This window comes from Manacus candei, unplaced genomic scaffold (assembly GCF_025592945.1).
Source record: "Manacus candei isolate 608988 ecotype Guabito, Panama unplaced genomic scaffold, ASM2559294v1 h1tg000171l, whole genome shotgun sequence".
Classification (NCBI taxonomy): domain Eukaryota; kingdom Metazoa; phylum Chordata; class Aves; order Passeriformes; family Pipridae; genus Manacus; species Manacus candei.
In genome coordinates, this window is record NW_026138219.1 from 1 (window position 1) to 20,509 (window position 20,509).

The 20,509-nt window shown below is 48.4% G+C and overlaps 2 protein-coding genes across 2 annotated transcripts; both read left to right on the plus strand.

The window, feature by feature from the left end:
• Positions 1 to 2,229: 2,229 nt before the first annotated feature.
• Positions 2,230 to 10,817, plus strand: LOC127463741 (basic proline-rich protein-like). Its single transcript, XM_051773558.1, has 2 exons — positions 2,230 to 3,193; positions 10,065 to 10,817. Exon 1 carries the CDS (start codon positions 2,230 to 2,232, stop codon positions 2,866 to 2,868), a length of 639 nt encoding a protein of 212 aa, XP_051629518.1. The 3' UTR covers positions 2,869 to 3,193; positions 10,065 to 10,817.
• A 1,245-nt stretch (positions 10,818 to 12,062) lies between these two features.
• Positions 12,063 to 15,083, plus strand: LOC127463737 (uncharacterized). Its single transcript, XM_051773550.1, is given in 4 exon segments — positions 12,063 to 12,615; positions 12,618 to 13,047; positions 13,049 to 13,108; positions 14,906 to 15,083. Coding segments are annotated over 4 exon segments (1,221 nt in total).
• Positions 15,084 to 20,509: the final 5,426 nt, after the last annotated feature.

Below are 20,509 nucleotides of genomic sequence, written 5' to 3' on the forward strand. Positions count from 1 at the left end.
TGGAGTGGACACAATTAAAGCACCTCCAAAAGTTAATTTTCTGCTTTCTTCCACTAGTAAGGCTGTAGCACCTACTGCCTGGACACAGGTCAGCCATCCCCGCAATACCGGGTCTAACATTTCCAAAAGGTAAGCTATGGGTCTTTTCTGGCCTCCCCATATCTGAGTCAAGACTCCGTAAGCCATTCCTTCTTCCACACTGATATACAAGTGGAAGAGTTTCTCCAAGGAGGGGAGTGCCAGAACAGGTGCTTGGATCAATTTCTCCTTTATATCCTCAAACTGTTGCTGCTGATCTCTAGTCCACTCAAGTTTTTCTCCCTCTTCTTGTAATTTTTCATATAGGAACTTAGCATGCTGGGTTAAAGTTCTCCATCCGTAATCGACAATATCCAAGCAAGCCTAAGAACTTTCTTGTTTCTCATTTGGTTCTAGGAAGGTGCATGGCAACAATGCCAGAAATGCATTCTGGGGTTATCCTCTTTCACCCTTCACTTGTTAAATGCCGGAGATATTTTACTTCTTTTTCCACAAACTGTAATTTAGTGTTAGAGACCCTTAGTCCTTTCCCTCCCAGGAAGTTTAATGACCGGACAGTGGCATCTCGCACTACTTCTTTTCCCTCCCCTGATACCAGTAAATCATCTACATATTTTAGTAACCTAACCCCTGGGGGTGTTCTGAATTCCTCAAGAACTTTTTCTAGGATTTGTCCAAACAAATTTGGAGACTCTGTAAACCCCTGGCGTAAGGAAGTCCAACATAACTGCTGCTTCCTTCCTGTGATAGGATTTTCTTCTCAAAAGCAAATATATCCCTACTGTTCTCTGCTAAAGGACAGGCCCAGAAGGCATCTTTAAGGTCCACTACACTAAACACACATGATTGTGGGGGATTTTACTCAATAGGGTATAAGGATTTGGGACAGCTAGATGACATACCTGGATGAGCTTATTCAAGTCTCTGAAATCTTGAAGTAATCTGTAAGTCTCATCTGACTTTCTGATTGGTAAAATAGGAGTACTGTAGGGAGACATGCAAGGTTCCAACAACTCATCTCTCAAGAATCTTTCGATTGCCAGTTGTAACCATCATAGCCGAAGCTACTTTTTTTCTGGTCCTTTCTTTTCTTGAATACTTAAGCTGCCACTTGCTGACATTCCCCCTCACCCCAGCCCCTTTTTTGCCTCCGGAAGGCTTTGAACAGGAAGGGCACTGGAAGTTCAGCTCTGCACATGCTGAACTGGCAGAAACGTGTCCCGCGTGTCACTCTTGGCACAGGTGAAGACAAAGCTTTGGAGTGGTCTGGGTCCCAAGGGATGCACTCACGGCATAGGGTCCTGGTTGTGAGAGGCCCGATCCCCAGCGGAGCGCTCCCGAGTGGGGTCCAGGGGGCTCTCCCGAGCCAGGGAAAGCCCGGGCGAGCAGAGACGCGGGCCCGAGCACACCCTGAGCGAGTCGCTGCCGGCGCACAGGGACACCAGGGACATTGACACCCTCATCTGATGGGAGCTTGCTGTGCTTTATTGGCAGAGCCAGGCCCGCGTCAGGGCCGCGCTCTGGTTGCTCTGGCTCTGTAAGGCCGAGGCCCTGAGCTCGGCTCAGCGGCGTCTGCGCCTCCTGCCGCCCCGGCGGCGACGGCGGTATCTGGAGCGGCGGGATCCAGCCCGCCGCCTCCTCCGCGCGCCCCGGCGGCGGGAACGGCGGCGGCTGCGGCTCCGGCTGCGGCTCCTGCGGGAGCGCCGGCGGTAGCGGGCCATGGTGGTTCTGGCTGAGGGCTGGGGGCGGCTGCCCAGCTTTTATAGGAGAGCCGCGCAAGAGCCCTTTGTGACACCAGCACTTGTTAGAGCCAACATCACCAGCGAGGTCATAATGAGGGCCACACCCAGACCCTGCAGAATCCCTGTAGGGGAGGGACAAGAGCCATTTCGGAAAACTTCAGGGAAATGAAGGTCTCTCTTCTCTCTAAGGAAAGAACTAGGACAAATAGATGTTTCTGGCTTGTAATGTGAAATGCTGGGTCATCCTTAGAGAAAATCAGCATCCTCTCAGAATGCAGCCAGCACCAGCCATCTGCAGTGTGACTTATCCCAGCCCTACAGCCTGAACTTACCTAGAAAGTATTATCTCCAAACTCCTTCTATTTCACTGTAAGCAGGCCAACCTTCTGAATGTCTTTAAAGAAATGTTCCTTCAGACTGGAAGAATTATCCTCTGGATTCAGGTGCCATGGATTCTGCAGGATCTGGGTGTGGCCCTCATTATGACCTCGCTGGTGATGTTGGCTCTAACAAGTGCTGGTGTCACAAAGGGCTCTTGCGCGGCTCTCCTATAAAAGCTGGGCAGCCGCCCCCAGCCCTCAGCCAGAACCACCATGGCCCGCTACCGCCGGCGCTCCCGCAGGAGCCGCAGCCGGAGCCGCAGCCGCCGCCGTTCCCGCCGCCGGGGCGCGCGGAGGAGGCGGCGGGCTGGATCCCGCCGCTCCAGATACCGCCGTCGCCGCCGGGGCGGCAGGAGGCGCAGACGCCGCTGAGCCGAGCTCAGGGCCTCGGCCTTACAGAGCCAGAGCAACCAGAGCGCGGCCCTGACGCGGGCCTGGCTCTGCCAATAAAGCACAGCAAGCTCCCATCAGATGAGGGTGTCAATGTCCCTGGTGTCCCTGTGCGCCGGCAGCGACTCGCTCAGGGTGTGCTCGGGCCCGCGTCTCTGCTCGCCCGGGCTTTCCCTGGCTCGGGAGAGCCCCCTGGACCCCACTCGGGAGCGCTCCGCTGGGGATCGGGCCTCTCACAACCAGGACCCTATGCCGTGAGTGCATCCCTTGGGACCCAGACCACTCCAAAGCTTTGTCTTCACCTGTGCCAAGAGTGACACGCGGGACACGTTTCTGCCAGTTCAGCATGTGCAGAGCTGAACTTCCAGTGCCCTTCCTGTTCAAAGCCTTCCGGAGGCAAAAAAGGGGCTGGGGTGAGGGGGAATGTCAGCAAGTGGCAGCTTAAGTATTCAAGAAAAGAAAGGACCAGAAAAAAAGTAGCTTCGGCTATGATGGTTACAACTGGCAATCGAAAGATTCTTGAGAGATGAGTTGTTGGAACCTTGCATGTCTCCCTACAGTACTCCTATTTTACCAATCAGAAAGTCAGATGAGACTTACAGATTACTTCAAGATTTCAGAGACTTGAATAAGCTCATCCAGGTATGTCATCTAGCTGTCCCAAATCCTTATACCCTATTGAGTAAAATCCCCCACAATCATGTGTGTTTAGTGTAGTGGACCTTAAAGATGCCTTCTGGGCCTGTCCTTTAGCAGAGAACAGTAGGGATATATTTGCTTTTGAGAAGAAAATCCTATCACAGGAAGGAAGCAGCAGTTATGTTGGACTTCCTTACGCCAGGGGTTTACAGAGTCTCCAAATTTGTTTGGACAAATCCTAGAAAAAGTTCTTGAGGAATTCAGAACACCCCCAGGGGTTAGGTTACTAAAATATGTAGATGATTTACTGGTATCAGGGGAGGGAAAAGAAGTAGTGCGAGATGCCACTGTCCGGTCATTAAACTTCCTGGGAGGGAAAGGACTAAGGGTCTCTAACACTAAATTACAGTTTGTGGAAAAAGAAGTAAAATATCTCCGGCATTTAACAAGTGAAGGGTGAAAGAGGATAACCCCAGAATGCATTTCTGGCATTGTTGCCATGCACCTTCCTAGAACCAAATGAGAAACAAGAAAGTTCTTAGGCTTGCTTGGATATTGTCGATTACGGATGGAGAACTTTAACCCAGCATGCTAAGTTCCTATATGAAAAATTACAAGAAGAGGGAGAAAAACTTGAGTGGACTAGAGATCAGCAGCAACAGTTTGAGGATATAAAGGAGAAATTGATCCAAGCACCTGTTCTGGCACTCCCCTCCTTGGAGAAACTCTTCCACTTGTATATCAGTGTGGAAGAAGGAATGGCTTACGGAGTCTTGACTCAGATATGGGGAGGCCAGAAAAGACCCATAGCTTACCTTTTGAAAATGTTAGACCCGGTATTGCGGGGATGGCTGACCTGTGTCCAGGCAGTAGGTGCTACAGCCTTACTAGTGGAAGAAAGCAGAAAATTAACTTTTGGAGGTGCTTTAATTGTGTCCACTCCACGTGCAGTTAGAACAGTTCTGAGTCAGAAGTCTGGGAGGTGGTTGACAGACTTAAGAGCCCTGAAATATGAGACCATTTTAATGGAAAAGGACAACTTAGTATTAGCTACAGATAAGAATGTAAATCCCTCTCAGTTCCTGTGTGGGAGGGCAGAATCAGAAATCCCTGAACATGACTGTCTAGACATTCTAGAATACCAAACTAGACATTCTAGAATACCAAACTAGAGTCAGAGGGGATTTACAGGAAACCCCCTTAGTTGATGGAAAGAGAATTTGTAGTGACAGGTCGTCCTGATGTATAAATGGGAAGCGTCATAATGGTTATGCCACTGGGGAGCCCAGCAGCTGGTCGGCCCAGACATGTGAATTATATGCATTAAAGCGAGCCTTGGAGTTACTTAGAGGAGAGAGAGGAACAATTTCTGCCGATTCTAAGTGTGTTTTTGGAGTAGTACACGCTTTTGGGAAAATATGGAAGGAACAGGCATTAATTTCCTCTAGAGGGAAGGAATCAGTACATGAGCAGGTAGTCCTGGAAGTTTTGGAAGCTCTTGATCTACCTGAGGCTGTTTCTGTAGTCCCTGTAATGGGACATCAGAAAGGAGAGCCTCTGGAAATAAAGGAAAATCGTTTGGCTGATAAACTAGCTAAGGAGGCTGCAAGGGAGGAAGAAACCAAAATGCTGGCCTTGATACGTAGCAGCAAAACAGGGAATGTAAAACTTCCATTGTTTATGAAGGAAGAAGAAGAACTCTTACAAAAAATGGGAGGTGTGAAAACCCAGGAAGGCAGGTGGTTTTTTACCAGATGGAAGGCAAATACTGAACAAAGCAATTACTAGAGAAATATTAATTAAGTTACACCAAGAAACACCCTGGGGAACCCAAGCATTACGTGACCCATTTCTAAGAACCTATGGCTGGGTAGGAGTATGTTCACTAGCAAAACAAGTGACTGAATGAGGTTTGGTTTGCCCAAGGGTACATAAGAAAGTGATGAGAAAAGCCCCTAGTGGAGGAAGAACCGCATCTAACAGCGGAGGAAGAGAAATCAGAGTGGGAAAGGTTCCAAAAGTGGAGAGAAGTTTATGGAAGTTGAGACGACATTGCTGAGCTGACTTCAAGGACTTTAGAATGTTTATAAAACTGTTAATGCATGCATACACTGATGTACCCATTCATTGCTATTGCCCAGACATGTTCACCCCTTGTTCCCCTGTTCCTCCCTCTGATTGGCTGGGATTTGCCGCAGTGTGGAGTGACTTGTTATTGGTCCCCGGTTGTTTCATTTTCCCTCCTACCTTCACTGGCTTGTCCTCTGGTTTGTTCTCTCACCTGCCAATCCCATGCTCCACCTATCTTTCCAGTACCTTCCCCCTGAACCCTATAAAAGCAGGCACCCTCTTTCAATAAACTTGCGATAGCCTCAGACCTTCCACCTTGTAAAGAGCCCTTTATTGCTGTCGTCGTCGCAACGCCAACCCCGGACCGCGGCACCTAACCGCTACACCTGTTCAAAGTACACGGGTAGATTATACTGAATTCTCCACGGTGCAGAGATGGAAATACCTCCTGGCTATAGCTGATCATCTTACTCACTGGGTAGAGGCTTTTCCTACTGCAACCTCTACAACCTCAAATGTGGCTAAAATTCAATTAGAACAAATCATTCCCAGATACAGAGTGATCTGATAAAGGGACTCACTTCACTTCAAAAATTTTACAGGCTGTGTGTGCTGCATTGGACATCACTTGGAGTTTTCATACTTCCTGGCATGCTCAAAGTTCAGGACGTGTTGAGAGGATGAATGCTACTCTTAAAACCCGTATTACTAAATTAATAATTGAAACTAGATATTCATTAATAATTGAAACTAGGGTTAAATGTTTGCCTTTAGCACTACTGTGAATTACAACTGCTCCAAGAAAGGATACTCCTTATGAAATGCTGTTTGGACTACCTTCTCTGGGAAGGGAAGAAGGGTTGCCAGTTCCTGAAACAAATTACCTGTCTCTCAAAACTTACTTGCAGGCAATTGCGTTCTCTCTTGCAAAGCTTAGAAGAAAAGGGCTGTTGCCCCAGGCCTCACCCCTGGACTTTTGACACACATCAGATAAAGCCAGGAGATGGGGTTCTAGTAATATCTTGGAAAGGTAACACAGCCCGGCTAAGGGAAATGGGGAAATTCACTCAAAGGGTTGTAGGTGGAACAGGAGTGAACTCTTTATTAAGATGGCTTCCCCCTTATATGGTGGAAGGAGGAGAACTTTCTGGAACATTATGAATATAATAGATAAGAGGAGGAGGAGCTTGCATAAAATAGGCGATCATGGGAGGGGTTACAATTGTATATGGACAAGAGGGGAGGAGTAACAACCTTATAAGGGAATTAACAAGTAAAAAGGGATAAGAGAGGATAGAATCTTTACAAACACTATGAAATATAACATGACAACCCTATTTTAACGTTAAACTCTAACTTAATTCATAAAGTCCCTTGTTTGTAAGTAAAGTCCGTAGTCTTAAATAAGGTCTTCTTCCTCTGTCGATTCTTTCAAAACTGTGATCCATCTCCGGTATTGTTCTTCTTCATTTTGCTCATCTCCCACAGAAAGATGAAACCTTAACACCGGCATGAGAAGGTCCCTTAAAGATGAAACCTTAAAACCGGCATGGGAAGGTCCCTTCCAAGTACTCTTAACAACTGAGACAGCAGTCTGCAGTGCAGAAAAGGGTGGTCACACGCATCCCGGGTTAAGGGACCAGTGGAGCCTCCTCCCACAGAGTGGACAGTGGTAGAGGGAAGCAACCCTCTGAAGTTAACCTTTAAAAAATAATCTGTACAAAAAAATCAAGGGCAAGACTGGATTGACCCCTGTATTTGCCACCAAGAAGACCTCTGCTCCACTGTGGGTTGCAACCCCTCAGGTATTGAGCAGTGGAAATACATGTCATACCAGACCTTGACAAGGAAAGAAGCAGAAAATGAATAACCTATATCTTATAACCTATAACCCATGAATAACCTATATCTTATTGTCTGGATTAAAATCCTAGTCCTAATTAGCCCTGTTTTAACTGACCCTTGTACCCCTCAATGCTATGAGACCTTGGAAGTTGCTGGAAGGAGTGTTACGGCTTTCATGCATCATCTCCATCTTCCGCCAGAAAAACAAAAACCCTGCCCTAAAAGCTTTCAATTTTTCTTTCCTTTCCTCTCATGGACTTTCAGTTTGGCACATATGGCTAAAATTTATCAAGAAACTTAAACAAAGCAAGGGATCCGACACCCTTGAGGGTACAAACCAACCCCAGCGTGGAGCTCTTACTCCCCAGAGCGGCACCCTCCTCACCCTCCTCCAAGCACCCTGTGCAGGCACAGGAGCTGCACCCTTATGGCATGTGCAGACCGAACCACGGACACAGCACCCAGTTCCCTGTGCCTGCCCCACTCCCTCACTCACAGATGGGCAGCAGCGCCTTCCCCTCGCTGCGCAGGCACATGGAGCCTTTTCTCCTCCCTGCGCAGCCCCACTCCCCTGGCCGCCTGGGACACTCTTGGCTCAGAATGTGAAAAAGAAGTGGTGAAACGTAAATCAGAAGCCAGTTGCAATGTCCAGGGCCCAGTTATCTGAATAAAATGCTACACAATTGCTGGAATACTGTATGGATGACTAATTGCTCCTGCCACTGTGTAATCTGGGCTTGTTAGGTGCGGCATATTTATCTCTCAAAAATGACTCTACAGCCATAATTCAGAAAATGCCAAAGAAAGATTCATAGACATTTTAATACAATAGCTCTGGGTTTGATAAGCAGAATCTGCTTTTATGTCTTGGTCCTCCTGAAAGTTTCTGTTGTGGATTTTTTGTTGGTTTGTTGGTGGTCTTTTTGCATGCATGCAAAATTTGGGGATCTAAGGTAAACTCCTTCTACAAGGGATATGGGAGAGACTGGCCTTCAGTCAGCAATATGTCCTCAAGAGACAGCTGAACCATTATTACTCAAAGGAAGAACAGCCCCCTGATGTTATGGGGGTGATCCCTGGTTGGAATTCAGTAGAACCTAATTAGTCAGTATCAGTAAGAAGGTACTGAAGAATGAAGGGTCTAATGCTTTGGTGCACTGTTGTATGGACTTTGGGATAACTATGCCATTGCAATAGCTTGCCTTTCCAGTGAAAGACGCCTATGTGCAAAATGCATGTGTGATGGGGAAGAAGGGGCTCCCATTGTCACCCGTGAATATCGTATCTGTCTGCTTCCTTTAACCTTAGCTGTGGATACTTGTGTGTGCAGTGAGATTAAAGCTTACAGATGGATATTCACCGATCAGTCTGCTTGGGCCAGAGCTTCTGGCCTGAAGAAGTGAATCGCTTCCTGGATTGACAGCAGAAAAAGCGGACAGACCTGCATAAACACTGCTGACTGCTGCCCCCGGCCGAGGTTCCAGCCAGAGAGGGTGGAGGCTGACTGATCATCACAGTGATGTTGGGCCAAGCCTGTAGGGTGATTGTTCTTGCAGATGTAAAGTGGGAAGTACAGTGACTGCAGCTAGCAAGGAAACGCCTTCCCTGCCAGTCACTCGTGCAGATCTGGCCCAGCCCATTATGGCCTCCTGTCCCCCATGTCCCTCATTGTGCCCTGCATCTCTGATGACCTCCGTGTCCCTGCACCCCACTCAGGAGCAGGACTTTGGTTGCCAGCCCCCCCAAAACCACTCCCAAGTCCATGCAGTGGCTCTGTCCCCACATCTCCACAGTGCCCCCCTTTCCCGGGGTGTGCAAAGGGTGGTGCCATGTGCCCGTCTTCCCACACCCGTTCCGAGCAAAATATATCAGCATTTTGCTCCCCCTGTGACCCAAATTTGCTCCCACCCATTCTCCTCAGCTGGCATCACCTGGTTTTGAGCTCTGAATTTCCACCTGCCCAGGGCCATTTCACCTGGGCTGCGGGCACGGCCCAGTTCTAGGCTGGTGCCTGACAGGGCAGATCAGCTCCTGAGCACACAGCCTGCTCCCACTCTGCTCCCATTTCCCTTTTCCTGTTGTTTTCTGGCCACTACACACTTGTGCTATTTTTTTGGTGTATTTTAAGGATGAGAATAGCCTTTAGTTAATCTAATAAGAATAAACTTCATATTCAGCCCTCATACCATTAAGCCTGGTGCCTTGTGTGTGTCCTGGGGGGTTCACCTCCAGGAGAGAGAGACTACTTCATTCTTCATGCTTGGCCTTTCTTCTGATGCTTCCAAGAAGGATGCCAGTTAGTGCTAATTAAGGCAGGAGATTTTGAGATATGGAAACCTTGACTAGGAACTGGACTGATATCACCCACTCCTTCCACAAAAGACACGGAACAGCTGTGAAATGATTGCTCCCAGTGGCACGCTCATGCAGAGAAAGCCTGGATTTGATCTGGGCATGGACAGACACCCAGCAGAAGGTCTGTAGTTTAGACTCAGCTTAGGAAATGGGATCTTTATTTAGGAAAGAAAAGGAAAATTTGAAAGAGCTGTCTTTGAAACGCTCTGTAGCGCGTACAGTTTTGTAAAATGCACTTCCAAACTGTGGTTGTAAAAGGCTACAGAAAATACATAAACCTGTACTAATCACACGTGGAGAATTATCCTTATCTTGTAATGTTCGGCCGGTCCTCTCCAAATGAAAAGAAAGCACAGAAGTGTGTGCCTAGGTGCTCGCATAGAGAAGCCAGCCTCATGGGGTGTTTGGAGGCAGATCCTAATGAACAGGAGATGGCAGAGGACGATATCCTGTGGAAAGCTTTGAAAGCTGAATGATGTGTGTTGCTGTGGTAGAGAGAATGCTGGAGGAGCAAAGCAGAGGCAGGTGACTGCTGGCTGAAGCTGCAGTAGTCAGAGAACATTTGGATGGATGCTTATCTGAGCCCTCTTATTTCCATTCTTAGAGTAAAATGAGCAAGACAACGACTTGGGCATGTACAAGGAAGAAACAGTGTAACACAGGAAAAAAGAACCGTTTCCAAATCCCAGTGTGGGAGAGAAAAAGACAGGCGCCCATCCCTGGAGGCACAAGAGACCGCACAAGATGGCAGCCGGGACTGCAGCCACACACAAGATGGTGCCTGGAGCTGGAGGCGCCTCCCAGGGCCATCCCTGGTCTCTCCCTCCCCAGCCCTGGCCCCAGAGCAGCAGAGGGCAGGCGGAGCCCCCACTTTCAGCCCCCTGTTTAGATGGACAGTAATGAACAACGGGCTGATCGATCCAGTTTTGCATCTTTGGTCTCTACACGCAGAGATCCACGAGCCAGTTTGTAACCTCGGCTCTCAGTGCTTTCATCTGATGTCAAGTCAGTCCAAATAGGTGAAAATGGGAAGAAACTCCGTGGTTTGCACCTTTTAAAGTTATATGGAGGCAACAAAGGGCCAAAAGCACTTCTTGTCCAGATGGACTTCCTTTAACCTAAAGAGCCATCAGGGCAGGTTTCTTTCAGACAGGAGTCATAGTGACTCTGAGGTGACTCTTAAGAAGGAGATGGGATCTACTTGAAGTCCATTGTGCAGTGGGTGCTTCTCTGAGACATGTATGCCTAAGGCTACCTATTTGTTTTAGAACACTAAGAAGACTATGTACATAGAGTTTGGGGAAAAAACAAACAAACAAACAAAAAAACCCCCCAAACACCAAAATTCCAGCAGGAAGTCCACTTTGGTTTGTTTTTCCCTAATGAGATTCTTCTGGTTCAGCACGACCTTCTGTTCAGCAACAGACAGACTCACAGGCTAGGGCTTCTCAGGCTGCTGCTCAAGGAAGCATTACTTGAGTAGGGCATTGCAGGAAAAAAAAATAAAAAGAAGAGAAGGCCAAACACCACTGAAGAGAAACAGACACTGAGAACGTGAAAAAATGCAGGAAATGTGAGGGGGAAAGGGCAGGAAATGTGATGGAGAAAGTGTGAGAAACGGGAGGGGATAAAAGGAGGGAAATGTGAGGGGAAAAGGGGGGGAAACATGAGGGGGAAATGTGAGAAACGGGAGGGGAAACAGGTGGAAAACATGAGGGGGAAAGTGTGAAAACTGTGACTGGGACAAGCACAGAAACGTGAGGGGAGAAAAGGGCAGAAAACATGAGGGGACAAGGGCAGGAAACATGAGGGGGAAAAGTGAGAAATGTGAAGAGGAAAGGGTGGGAAACGTGAGGAGGGAAAAGGCAGGAAAAGTGAGTGAAAAAGGGGAGGGAAACAAGTGAAAAAAGGGACTGAACTGTGAGGGGGAAAGGGCAAGAAATATGAGGGGGAAAGGAAGGGCAAGAAACGTGACTGAAAAGAGGAGAGAAACGTGATCGGAGAAAAGGGCAGAAAACGTGGGGGGGGGAGGGTGAGAAATGGGAGAGGGGGAAAAAGACATTTCATTTCTCCATTTCATTTCCTCAAGTCTTGAACCACAGTACAGACTTGTCTTTCTCCAGCTGTTCAGAATTTTCGTACTGGCTCCTGAAGAAGGATGCTCGTGTGTTTATAGATTCAAGCACAAATACTTCCAAAGCAATCCCAAGGCTTGTAGGCACCGTGCGTATGTCCAGGGTAGATGTGGAAAGACCATCCCAAAGCACCCGTCTCTGCAAGCACACCTGCACTTCCAAGAGGCAGCTGCACACTCTAAAGAGGCCTCCAGGCTAAACGCGATTTCTAATTTGCGAGTCCAGTCTCTAAAACAAGACAACACCCAGACTGAACTCTCTGCCTGACTGGGTGTGTTCCTGTGATAAGAAATCCAGTGTTCATTGTGCATTTCTGTTGAGCTTTTCAGTGTCATTTTGAGCCTGTGCCACTTCTACAGCTTTAGAAGAAATAAATTCTGCAGCTGAGATGGAGAAGAGCTGACCACGTAGTTCAACCCAGAACTCCAGTAAACTAGAGGCCAGGTTATGTAGCTTTTAGACTTTCCATGGAAAGGCAGAGTTTGATGAACCACAACGAAATCATTGATGCCGGCTCCATGTGTTTCAGTAAACTAGTCTGCAAGAAGTGCCTGACAGGGTTTTATCTCCAGCAGGCAGACTTTAAAACTTCTGGTGGAAAATGCAGAGTTTCAGTCAACTGTCAGCTTAGTGGAAATCAAGTGGGAAAAAAACCCCACAACATCATTGTTGGCCAGTGCAGTGAGGAGGCCCAGAGGCTGCTGCGCTCTGGTGCAGTCAGGGATGAGAACAACGGCCCTGTGGCCAGAGCCAGCTCCAGCTCCAGCTCCAGCTCCAGCACCTGCAGGGGGGAACCTCCCATTTTGACATCGCTGGTCAAACTGCGAGGCCACGTCCCTCGCTGCTCATGTTTGGGCACCAGCAGAGCCTGGGCCAGGCTGGTCCAAGCCTTGACTCCTGCCGAGCGTGCCGGCGAGGGGGAGCAGCTCCTGGTCCTCAGCTCTCTCCAGCCCCACGCAGAGCACAGAATGGCCATGGAGACACAGTGGGGCTGCCCCATGTGCCAGGACATCAAAATGGCGTGGCTGCCTCTCTTCCCTGTCACCACAAGTTCTGCAGGGTTTGCATCCCGTGGTGGACAAGGAGAAATCCAGCGTACCCACTCTGCAGCAGGACAGTAAAGACTGTCAGGTTTCCTGGCCATGAAGAACATGATTATATAGAGACGGCCATCACAGCCCCCGAGGAGTTACTGGAGAGCAGGAGTTGAGCAGGGAGAGCTCCCTCCCACCTGCCCGGAAACAGCCCCCATCGCCCTGTGGTGCCCACTCCACCTCCCCCACCCGGAACACTGTCCCCAGCTGGGCAGGGGACTGCAGGGCCACAGCCCACGGACGGCATCCTGCCCGAGGTGTGGGCAGGAATGTTCCGTCGACAGCAGCATCTCCTGGACCGCGTGTGGCCCTGCCTGCGCCAGAGGCTGGAGGGAATATACTGGGACCAGTGGTGGCTGGCCACTGATCCACAGCGTCAGCAGTGTCATCGTGGGCCGGTGCAGCGAGGAGGCACAGGGGTTGCTGGGCTCTGCTGCTGCCAGGGACGATGCAGGTCCAGCAGCACCAGAAGCTCCAGCAGCCCCAAGTCCAGCAGCTCCCAAGAGGGGACTCCCACCAGCAGCCCCGCAGGCTCCAAAGTGGAGGAAGCCGATACATCGGCGGCCACCCCTCCTGGCAGTCCCAGCTGCCCCCGAGCTGTGCCTGACTCCGCAGAGCAGGAGCAGCAGGCTGAGGGGGCAGGTCCCTCTGCCCAGGGCAGCAGCCGCGGCCCCTCCGCTCTCAGACGGGGCAGGAACCGCTTGCCTGGGGCGTCCCAGCACCTCCCCAGAGGAGGGTCCCCAGCCCGCAGGATTGCCCTCCGCCCAGCAAGAGGCCGCCTCACCGGCCCACGTGCTGGGGGATACGGCCACGGGCCCGGGAGCCCCAGGACCATGTCCACGGCAGAGAATCGCTGGTGACAGACTGAAGCTTTGCCAGCTGTGAAGATGAACTTATGTAAATAAGGGGCATCATTTATGTAAGAAATTCATCACTTGATGAATTTGTGCAAATAAGGAATAGTTATGTAAAAATATTCACCATTTGATGTAAATAAATTTGATTAACTGATGCAAATATATTCCTACACAGCACGAATATCAGGTAGGGGACCTCTGAAAAGGTCTGCAATTCACACTCCTTCTTGATTCAGCTTTGGGATGGACATGAACAGGGCACAGAAAAACGGGGAGGGACAGAGTTTGGGAGCGCTGTTGTCGAACAGCGGAGCTGGAAACACAGGAGCGGCAGCAGATGGAACACGTGGAATGCGGGCGCGGGTTCCGAGCAGCGCGACCCACGGGGGAGCCCTGAGGCGTGAGGCGCTGTGAGGGGGGCGAAGCAGAGACAAGCACACCCATGTGACGTTTGCCGTGCTAATTTATTGTCCGGCCCGCCGTGTGTCCGTACGGGGCCTGGTCCGCGCTGCCCGGTGCCCGCTCAGCGGCGTCTGCGCCTCCTGCCGCCCCGGCGGCGCCGGCGGTATCTGGAGCGGCGGGATCCAGCCCGCCGCCTTCTCCGCGCGCCCCGGCGGCGGGAGCGGCGGCGGCTGCGGCTCCGGCTGCGGCTCCTGCGGGAGCGCCGGCGGTAGCGGGCCATGGTGGTGTGCGGGGCGTGCGGCTCACCCGCTTTTATTGGGGAGCCGGGGACCCCCTTGTGACGCATCGGGTGCAGCCACTGTGACCTCGCTGGCGACGGTGACTCAGAAAGCTCTGGCGTCACAAAAGGCTCCCCCCGACTCCCCTGCAAAAGCGGCCTGAGGTGCCCGCCCCTCGGTGCCTGCTCGTCCCGCACAGCACCATGGCTGGGAGGGAACGAGAAGGAAGGGCCATCACAGCCCCTGAGGAGTCACCGGAGACCAACAGTTGGGCAGGGAGAGCTCCCTCCCACCTGCCCGGAAACAGCCCCCATCGCCCCGTGGTGCCCACTCCACCTCCCCCACCCGGAACACTGTCCCCAGCTGGGCAGGGGACTGCAGGGCCACAGCCCACGGACGGCATCCTGCCCGAGGTGTGGGCAGGACTGTTCCGTCGACAGCAACATCTCCTGGACCGTGTGTGGCCCTGCCTGCGCCAGAGGCTGGAGGGAATATACTGGGACCAGTGGTGGCTGGTGGAGGATGTACAGAGCATCATCCTGTACAGCCTCTGCCTCTACGGACCGAATGTAGAGGTCTTGGTGGAGATCATGGAGCCTCTGCTCAACGAGCACGCGGCACCACTGATCCACAGCATCAGCAATGTCATCGTGGGCCGGTGCAGTGAGGATGCAGAGAGACTGCTGGGTTCTGCTGCTGCCAGGGATGTGAACAATGGTCCTGTGGCCAGTTCTAGATTCAGATCCAGCAGCTCCAGCTCCAGCAGCTCTAGGTCCAGCAGCTGGCCTGCAGGCTCCAAAGTGGAGGAGGAAGCCGGTACATCAGCATCTGCCTCTCCTGGCAGTCCCAGGAAATGAGAGGATCTGTGTGTTGGAACAATAAAACATAATGGATCTGTGAAAATACGTTCTGTTCTTCCTCCAAATGAATATTCTCATATTCAAAACATCATTGAAGATTGAAGCCAAAATGTTGAGTAATTTTATTTCACTCAGCTGTGTTAAAACATTAATAAGACCATTATGGGCTTAACAAGCGTCTGAATGAACGATAAGCAGAAAATTTGCACATTCTGATAGCACAAGTATCACAAAATGTTACTTCCTTCAATAAGTCAGATTTTCCAGAGAATTCCACAAACAGTTTTTGGTTTGGTTTTTTTATCTCTCTAAAAAAGGCCAAAAGAGCTCACACCTTTTCTTAGTCAGTTCAAGGCAAACAGTGAAATGCCTCTTTTATCAAGGCACCTTTCTTTGATGTCTGTTTTGTATTACAGCAGGAGGAGGCTTTCAGCAAAGCCTCTGTGAGTAGACAGATGCTACTGCTCACAGTCCAAGGTGTCTGTGAGTAGTCGGCTAAAGGAGGGGAATGCTATGAGCTCTTTCTAATCAACTTTCTTTATCTGGATTTCAAGATACCACCTTGTGCTTATAGCTCTTTTACTGCGGATCATAGAGAACCTACAAACTTTCTCTTGTATTTTCCATAAAAAACAAGCCCCATGCCCTCATCCCAAAACACTCTTATTATAAAGTGACAAAATTCTGTTTATTGTTCACTTTTTCAACTCGGTTATCCCATCACAATTGCCATTGGAAGATTTAGGTAAATCCAATCAAGCACCTGCAGGAACACGCTAAGAGATCCAGCAGCATATTAAATATTCTCATAGTTTTCTCAGTAAGCTGCTAAAAAGAGTAAGTCCAAGGAAATACGAGTTTTGGCAGGCTGAAGGACTGTGGTCTTCTCACCTTCTTGAGTTTTATTGAAAAAAAACAAACCAACCAAACCAACTAAACCCTCTTTTATACATTGGCCAAAGATAATCACCTTCTGCAGAGTATATCTAACTTAACTAATCAACAGTAATTTGATTACAGCAGCAGTGCTGTTTTACAAGTCTGTATTTAAACCACACTCTGTTGTTGATGTTGGATAAAAGGGTGGCAAATACCTTTGCAGCCCTTTCCAGCATTCCTTAGCTTTCTAGGTCTTGATACCAACCAACAACAGTGAGTTTTAAAAGAAAAAGAAAAAATTAGTAGAAAGTTTTCCTTCAAGACCAAATATCTACCAAAAAAACGAATACTGTTGTTTAATGGGTTTTGAATGTTGTATGTGCACAGGAGTTATCAAAGCATAGCAGTAATTAAACTGAGTTCTTAGAACCCACCATAATTTGCATTGTTAAGGAGGTTAAATAACAATATTCAGTCAGGGATTCTCAAGGTACTGCGGGTTTTCATAGTATGGAAAACACAGACTCAATAGCACTACTTCACATTTAATAACACAGATAATAATACAGTCCATGCTTTTTTGTCCTGGTGTTTGTTGCAGCAGTATAATTTTTGTAAGTAAACCTTTATTCAAAGGCCTTTTTTCCACTTTATTGTTAAAAACTGTTTCCTATCAAAGAAAGGAATTAGTCCCATATCTAGCCTTTTCTTCTGACAGAGGAACAAGGTGGACTCAAATAGAAGAGAATACAAGGTTTTAGAAGTTTGGACATTACAGTATTTATAACCTGACTTGAATTCAGTTTTGACTTCTGAAGAATTCAAAATCTTGTTGAGAATAAATTGGCCTAACCTTTCCTTAGTGATATGTGAAAGGCCAGAGCAAGGAAAGCTCTGACTTACTGTGACGGTGGTTGTTTCAATCCACATGTACTGGGAAATTATTGCTATTGGGAAAATAACAGCCTAAATTATGTGAAGGTCTCTTGCCTTGGTGCACTGTTAGCTTTCTGTGATACACTTGATCTCAATACAGACATCAGGTGCTTTGTTATTTTTTCTTCCTCCAAAACACCAATAGATCAAAGTTCTCTTTAGTAAAACAGGACTTCCACTTTCAGTTTAAGCCAAAGAAAGCTCTGCAGGGCTGCTTCTTATAAACAGAGATAATTCTCTGGTGCTCTTATCGCACCCTATTCTCAAACTTCTGGCTCCAGATTCTGCTCTGGAACACCAGATCATCTTTGCACTCTGAAAGAGTGAACAAATCAAACCCCAAGAGCTTCTCTTCTCTTTAAAGCCAGTGTTCCCCCACCAGAAACCTATCTTCCTGTGATCTGCAACCTTCACTCTTAAAGTGTTTCTTTCTAATTAGCTTTACATCAGTTCCATATCCTGCTGAGCTTTTTTGTCTTATCTATATATGTGCAGTTTGTCTCCTTTTGGTGTCAAACTGCAATGGTGAATATGAACAAATCTGCTACTCCTTTATCTGGCAGGATAAGTGTAAAACACCACCACATCTAGATGGTAAGGCATGACTGAGGAAATGTCTTTCAGTTTGGGTAATGCAGGGGGATTTGAAGTAGCAGGTAAAGGAAGTTCCGTGCTATAACAGTGTAAGTTTTTGTCAGTCTCAATATGTGTGATGTGTGGAGGATTTTATACCAGGTTTGCACCCCTGTTGGTGTTACAGAAGTACATAAGGTTCTGTGTAGACCTGTTTGCACAGCCAGTGTCCTGAAAATGTATCCACTAATACCAGCAGATACCCAAACACCCGTATTTAGGTTACTCAGAGAAATCTATTTGCCAGTATTTCTCTGGAGTTATTTCCTTTTTTACCTCTCCCATAGAGAGCTTTTGTTGCATTTCAGGATTACTTACACAGTGGATTGGGCTGCCTATCAAAAATCTGTGATTTCACTCCCCAGCTTTACTGGAACTGAGAGATCTGCTGGACATGCCTGGATATTTTCCCCCAGTCCCCCTCACTCGTTCCCCAAATCCTCCAGCATTGTAATGTTTACATCTGCTAATTGTTGTGAATAACACAAATCAACACCTAGTTCAATTTAAAAATTTTATTGCAAAGGGCTACAACGGTGCTGCCAATACATGCAAATATCAATTTCAGTTTAAAAACTTATTACGGATTGTTACAACAGTCCTGACAATATATAAGTTTCAACCAGGACTGCGGACACGGATGGGACTGTGACCTTAGTTGAAAGCCTCTAAATTCTTGGAGTGGCAATGACTTTCTCTGGAAGAGCTGGGGAAGCCTCATGCCCTGGAAGCAACCCAAGAGAAGCTTCACTTGTCCTGGAAGCATCTGGAGGCAGATCCAGAAAAAGGAGTATTCAGTAAATATCGGTCATGTGTACAGTTCCCTTGGCAGCAATTCTGTCAGGGACTCTAAAATCTCTGATCCTCTCAAGCAGGCTTAGAAAGAAAAACAACTCCAAGTTCTGGGGCTTTCCAGTAACAACTTGTCCATTCAATCCTATTGAAAAACTGTCTCACTCACAGGTTCTGTGGCAGGAGTCAACTGCCAGAAACCTCACTGCCAGAAACCTCACTGCCAGATCTTTTCCCCTCTGCACACAACCCACGGGGTGCTCCAGCTGTCCCTGCACATGCCCGACCCATCTAAGGTTTCCAAATTCCACACGCCTGTCAGACCCGCCCCCCCTGACGGCCCTGTCTCACCGTTCCTGTTGGCCAAGGGCGGGTCCCTGCTCGGGGGTGTGTCCAAGCGCTGCTGGGAGTGGCTGTGCTCGGGCACCTTCAGGTCGGCCTCGAGGTTCTCCTTGTTGGCTTCTTTCAGCCTCTTGGTGTCCACAGGGAGCTCGGGGCTCTGAGGAAGGTGCGCCGGCCTCACAGAGCCGCAGCCATCACCACCTGACGGGGCCGGCCCAGACTTGGGCTTCAGGCGCTTCCTCCCACGTAGAGCAGCCCTTTTGGAGAGATACAGCAGGTGGATATCTGGGAAGCAAAAAAAGAAATACTGAGTCCACATGGGTCTTGGCAGCACATGGAGCAGTTGTACTTCCATCAGGGACTATAAAACACAGCCCAGAAGGCAGGCTCTCACTTGGCAATTTGAAGTGAGCAACAGCTTCTCCAACTCTACCATCAGCTCTTGGGTGAACAGCTGGGAGGGAAAGAGCTCCTTACAAGGACTGCAGGCTGCACCAGCTTTTCTCTAAACTGGATTCAAAGTGCTCTTAGGTCTTGCTAGTCTGTGGACATTTAGGTTTTTCCTTTAGTTGCTGGATTTGTGAATTGTTTGGCCTCAGGTGTTCTGCTGCTTTCTTTTCTCATGTGTCTTAGAATAAGTATCAGCAGACTGGTACTAAATTTAGTTAGTGATTTGGGACAGAAAGTTTGGACTTCTGCACTGACTTCATCAGTTTGGTGGGGGTTTTCCCCATTGCTCCAGCAGTCATGTCATTACTCAGTGTTGCCTCTGTAGCACTGTCACTCTGCAGCAAACATTGATGGACATCAACTCAAAGTGGTGACATCTGGGTTGGTGACAAATCCCAGACTGTCAGGTTTTATTCACTGCTCTAATTCACACCCTTTTGCACAGAAGAGCACTGAGTGTAAGCACGTATAGAGAAGTGTGTTGGTGAGTGCTCTGTGAGGCTGTACAAGTACAGTATTTGAACTGAAGGCACAAGGAAGCACTGACACTGTGAACGGTAACTAAACTGCTCTGATCTCTCCTTTCTGTCACAGTCAGGCTCAGACATCTCTGAAAAACAAGACTCTTCTTACCAGTATCCTCTGCTTCTGGGGAACTGTTCCCACAGCTCACATTGCCAGGTGAAGCTCTCTCTGCTGCAGCCTTGTTCCCAGACTCCCTTCCTGAAGACTCAGAGAAGATACTAATATTCTCCTTAAAAGAAAAACAGAACAAAAAAAAACAAAATTAAAGATTACTCAGTATTTTCTTGTAATCACTTTAGGGACAAAATAATAACTCTTCTCCACTCCAAAAGGATGTGTAACACGAGGTGAACATCGCCCAGATGGTTTACATGACAAGTGTTTTAAATTCAGAATTAAGGTTGCGAAACTGAAACTCAGGCTCTTACAAAAAGACCTATTAAGCAAAACATGAAATCAGAAAACCAGAATATACCAAGTGAGGCTGTGTGTCCTCACAGTCTGAACTTTGCCCTTGCTTATCACATGAGCTGTAAGAAACCAGCCAGCAGAAATGCAGGTGCCCTCCTTGTTACCAAAACGTGTGTCAAGAAAGATAGACCTCGCTCAAACCACTGCACAGGGCAAAACTGCACACAAACCACAGATTTCTGGCTGGGAATCTCACCCCACCCCATCCACTTGTTAAGATATTAAATCCTAATGTGTTGCTTGCTCTTTGGAGTTCTCTGCTGCCCCTCCATATGTATTTTGCAGGCAAACATCTACCTACCTAACTGGTGTATTTCCAGGATCACACGGCAAAAATCTGTTGGGTAAAAAAATCCCAAAAGCTGGACAACCATGTTATGTTTCTATTCCACTGA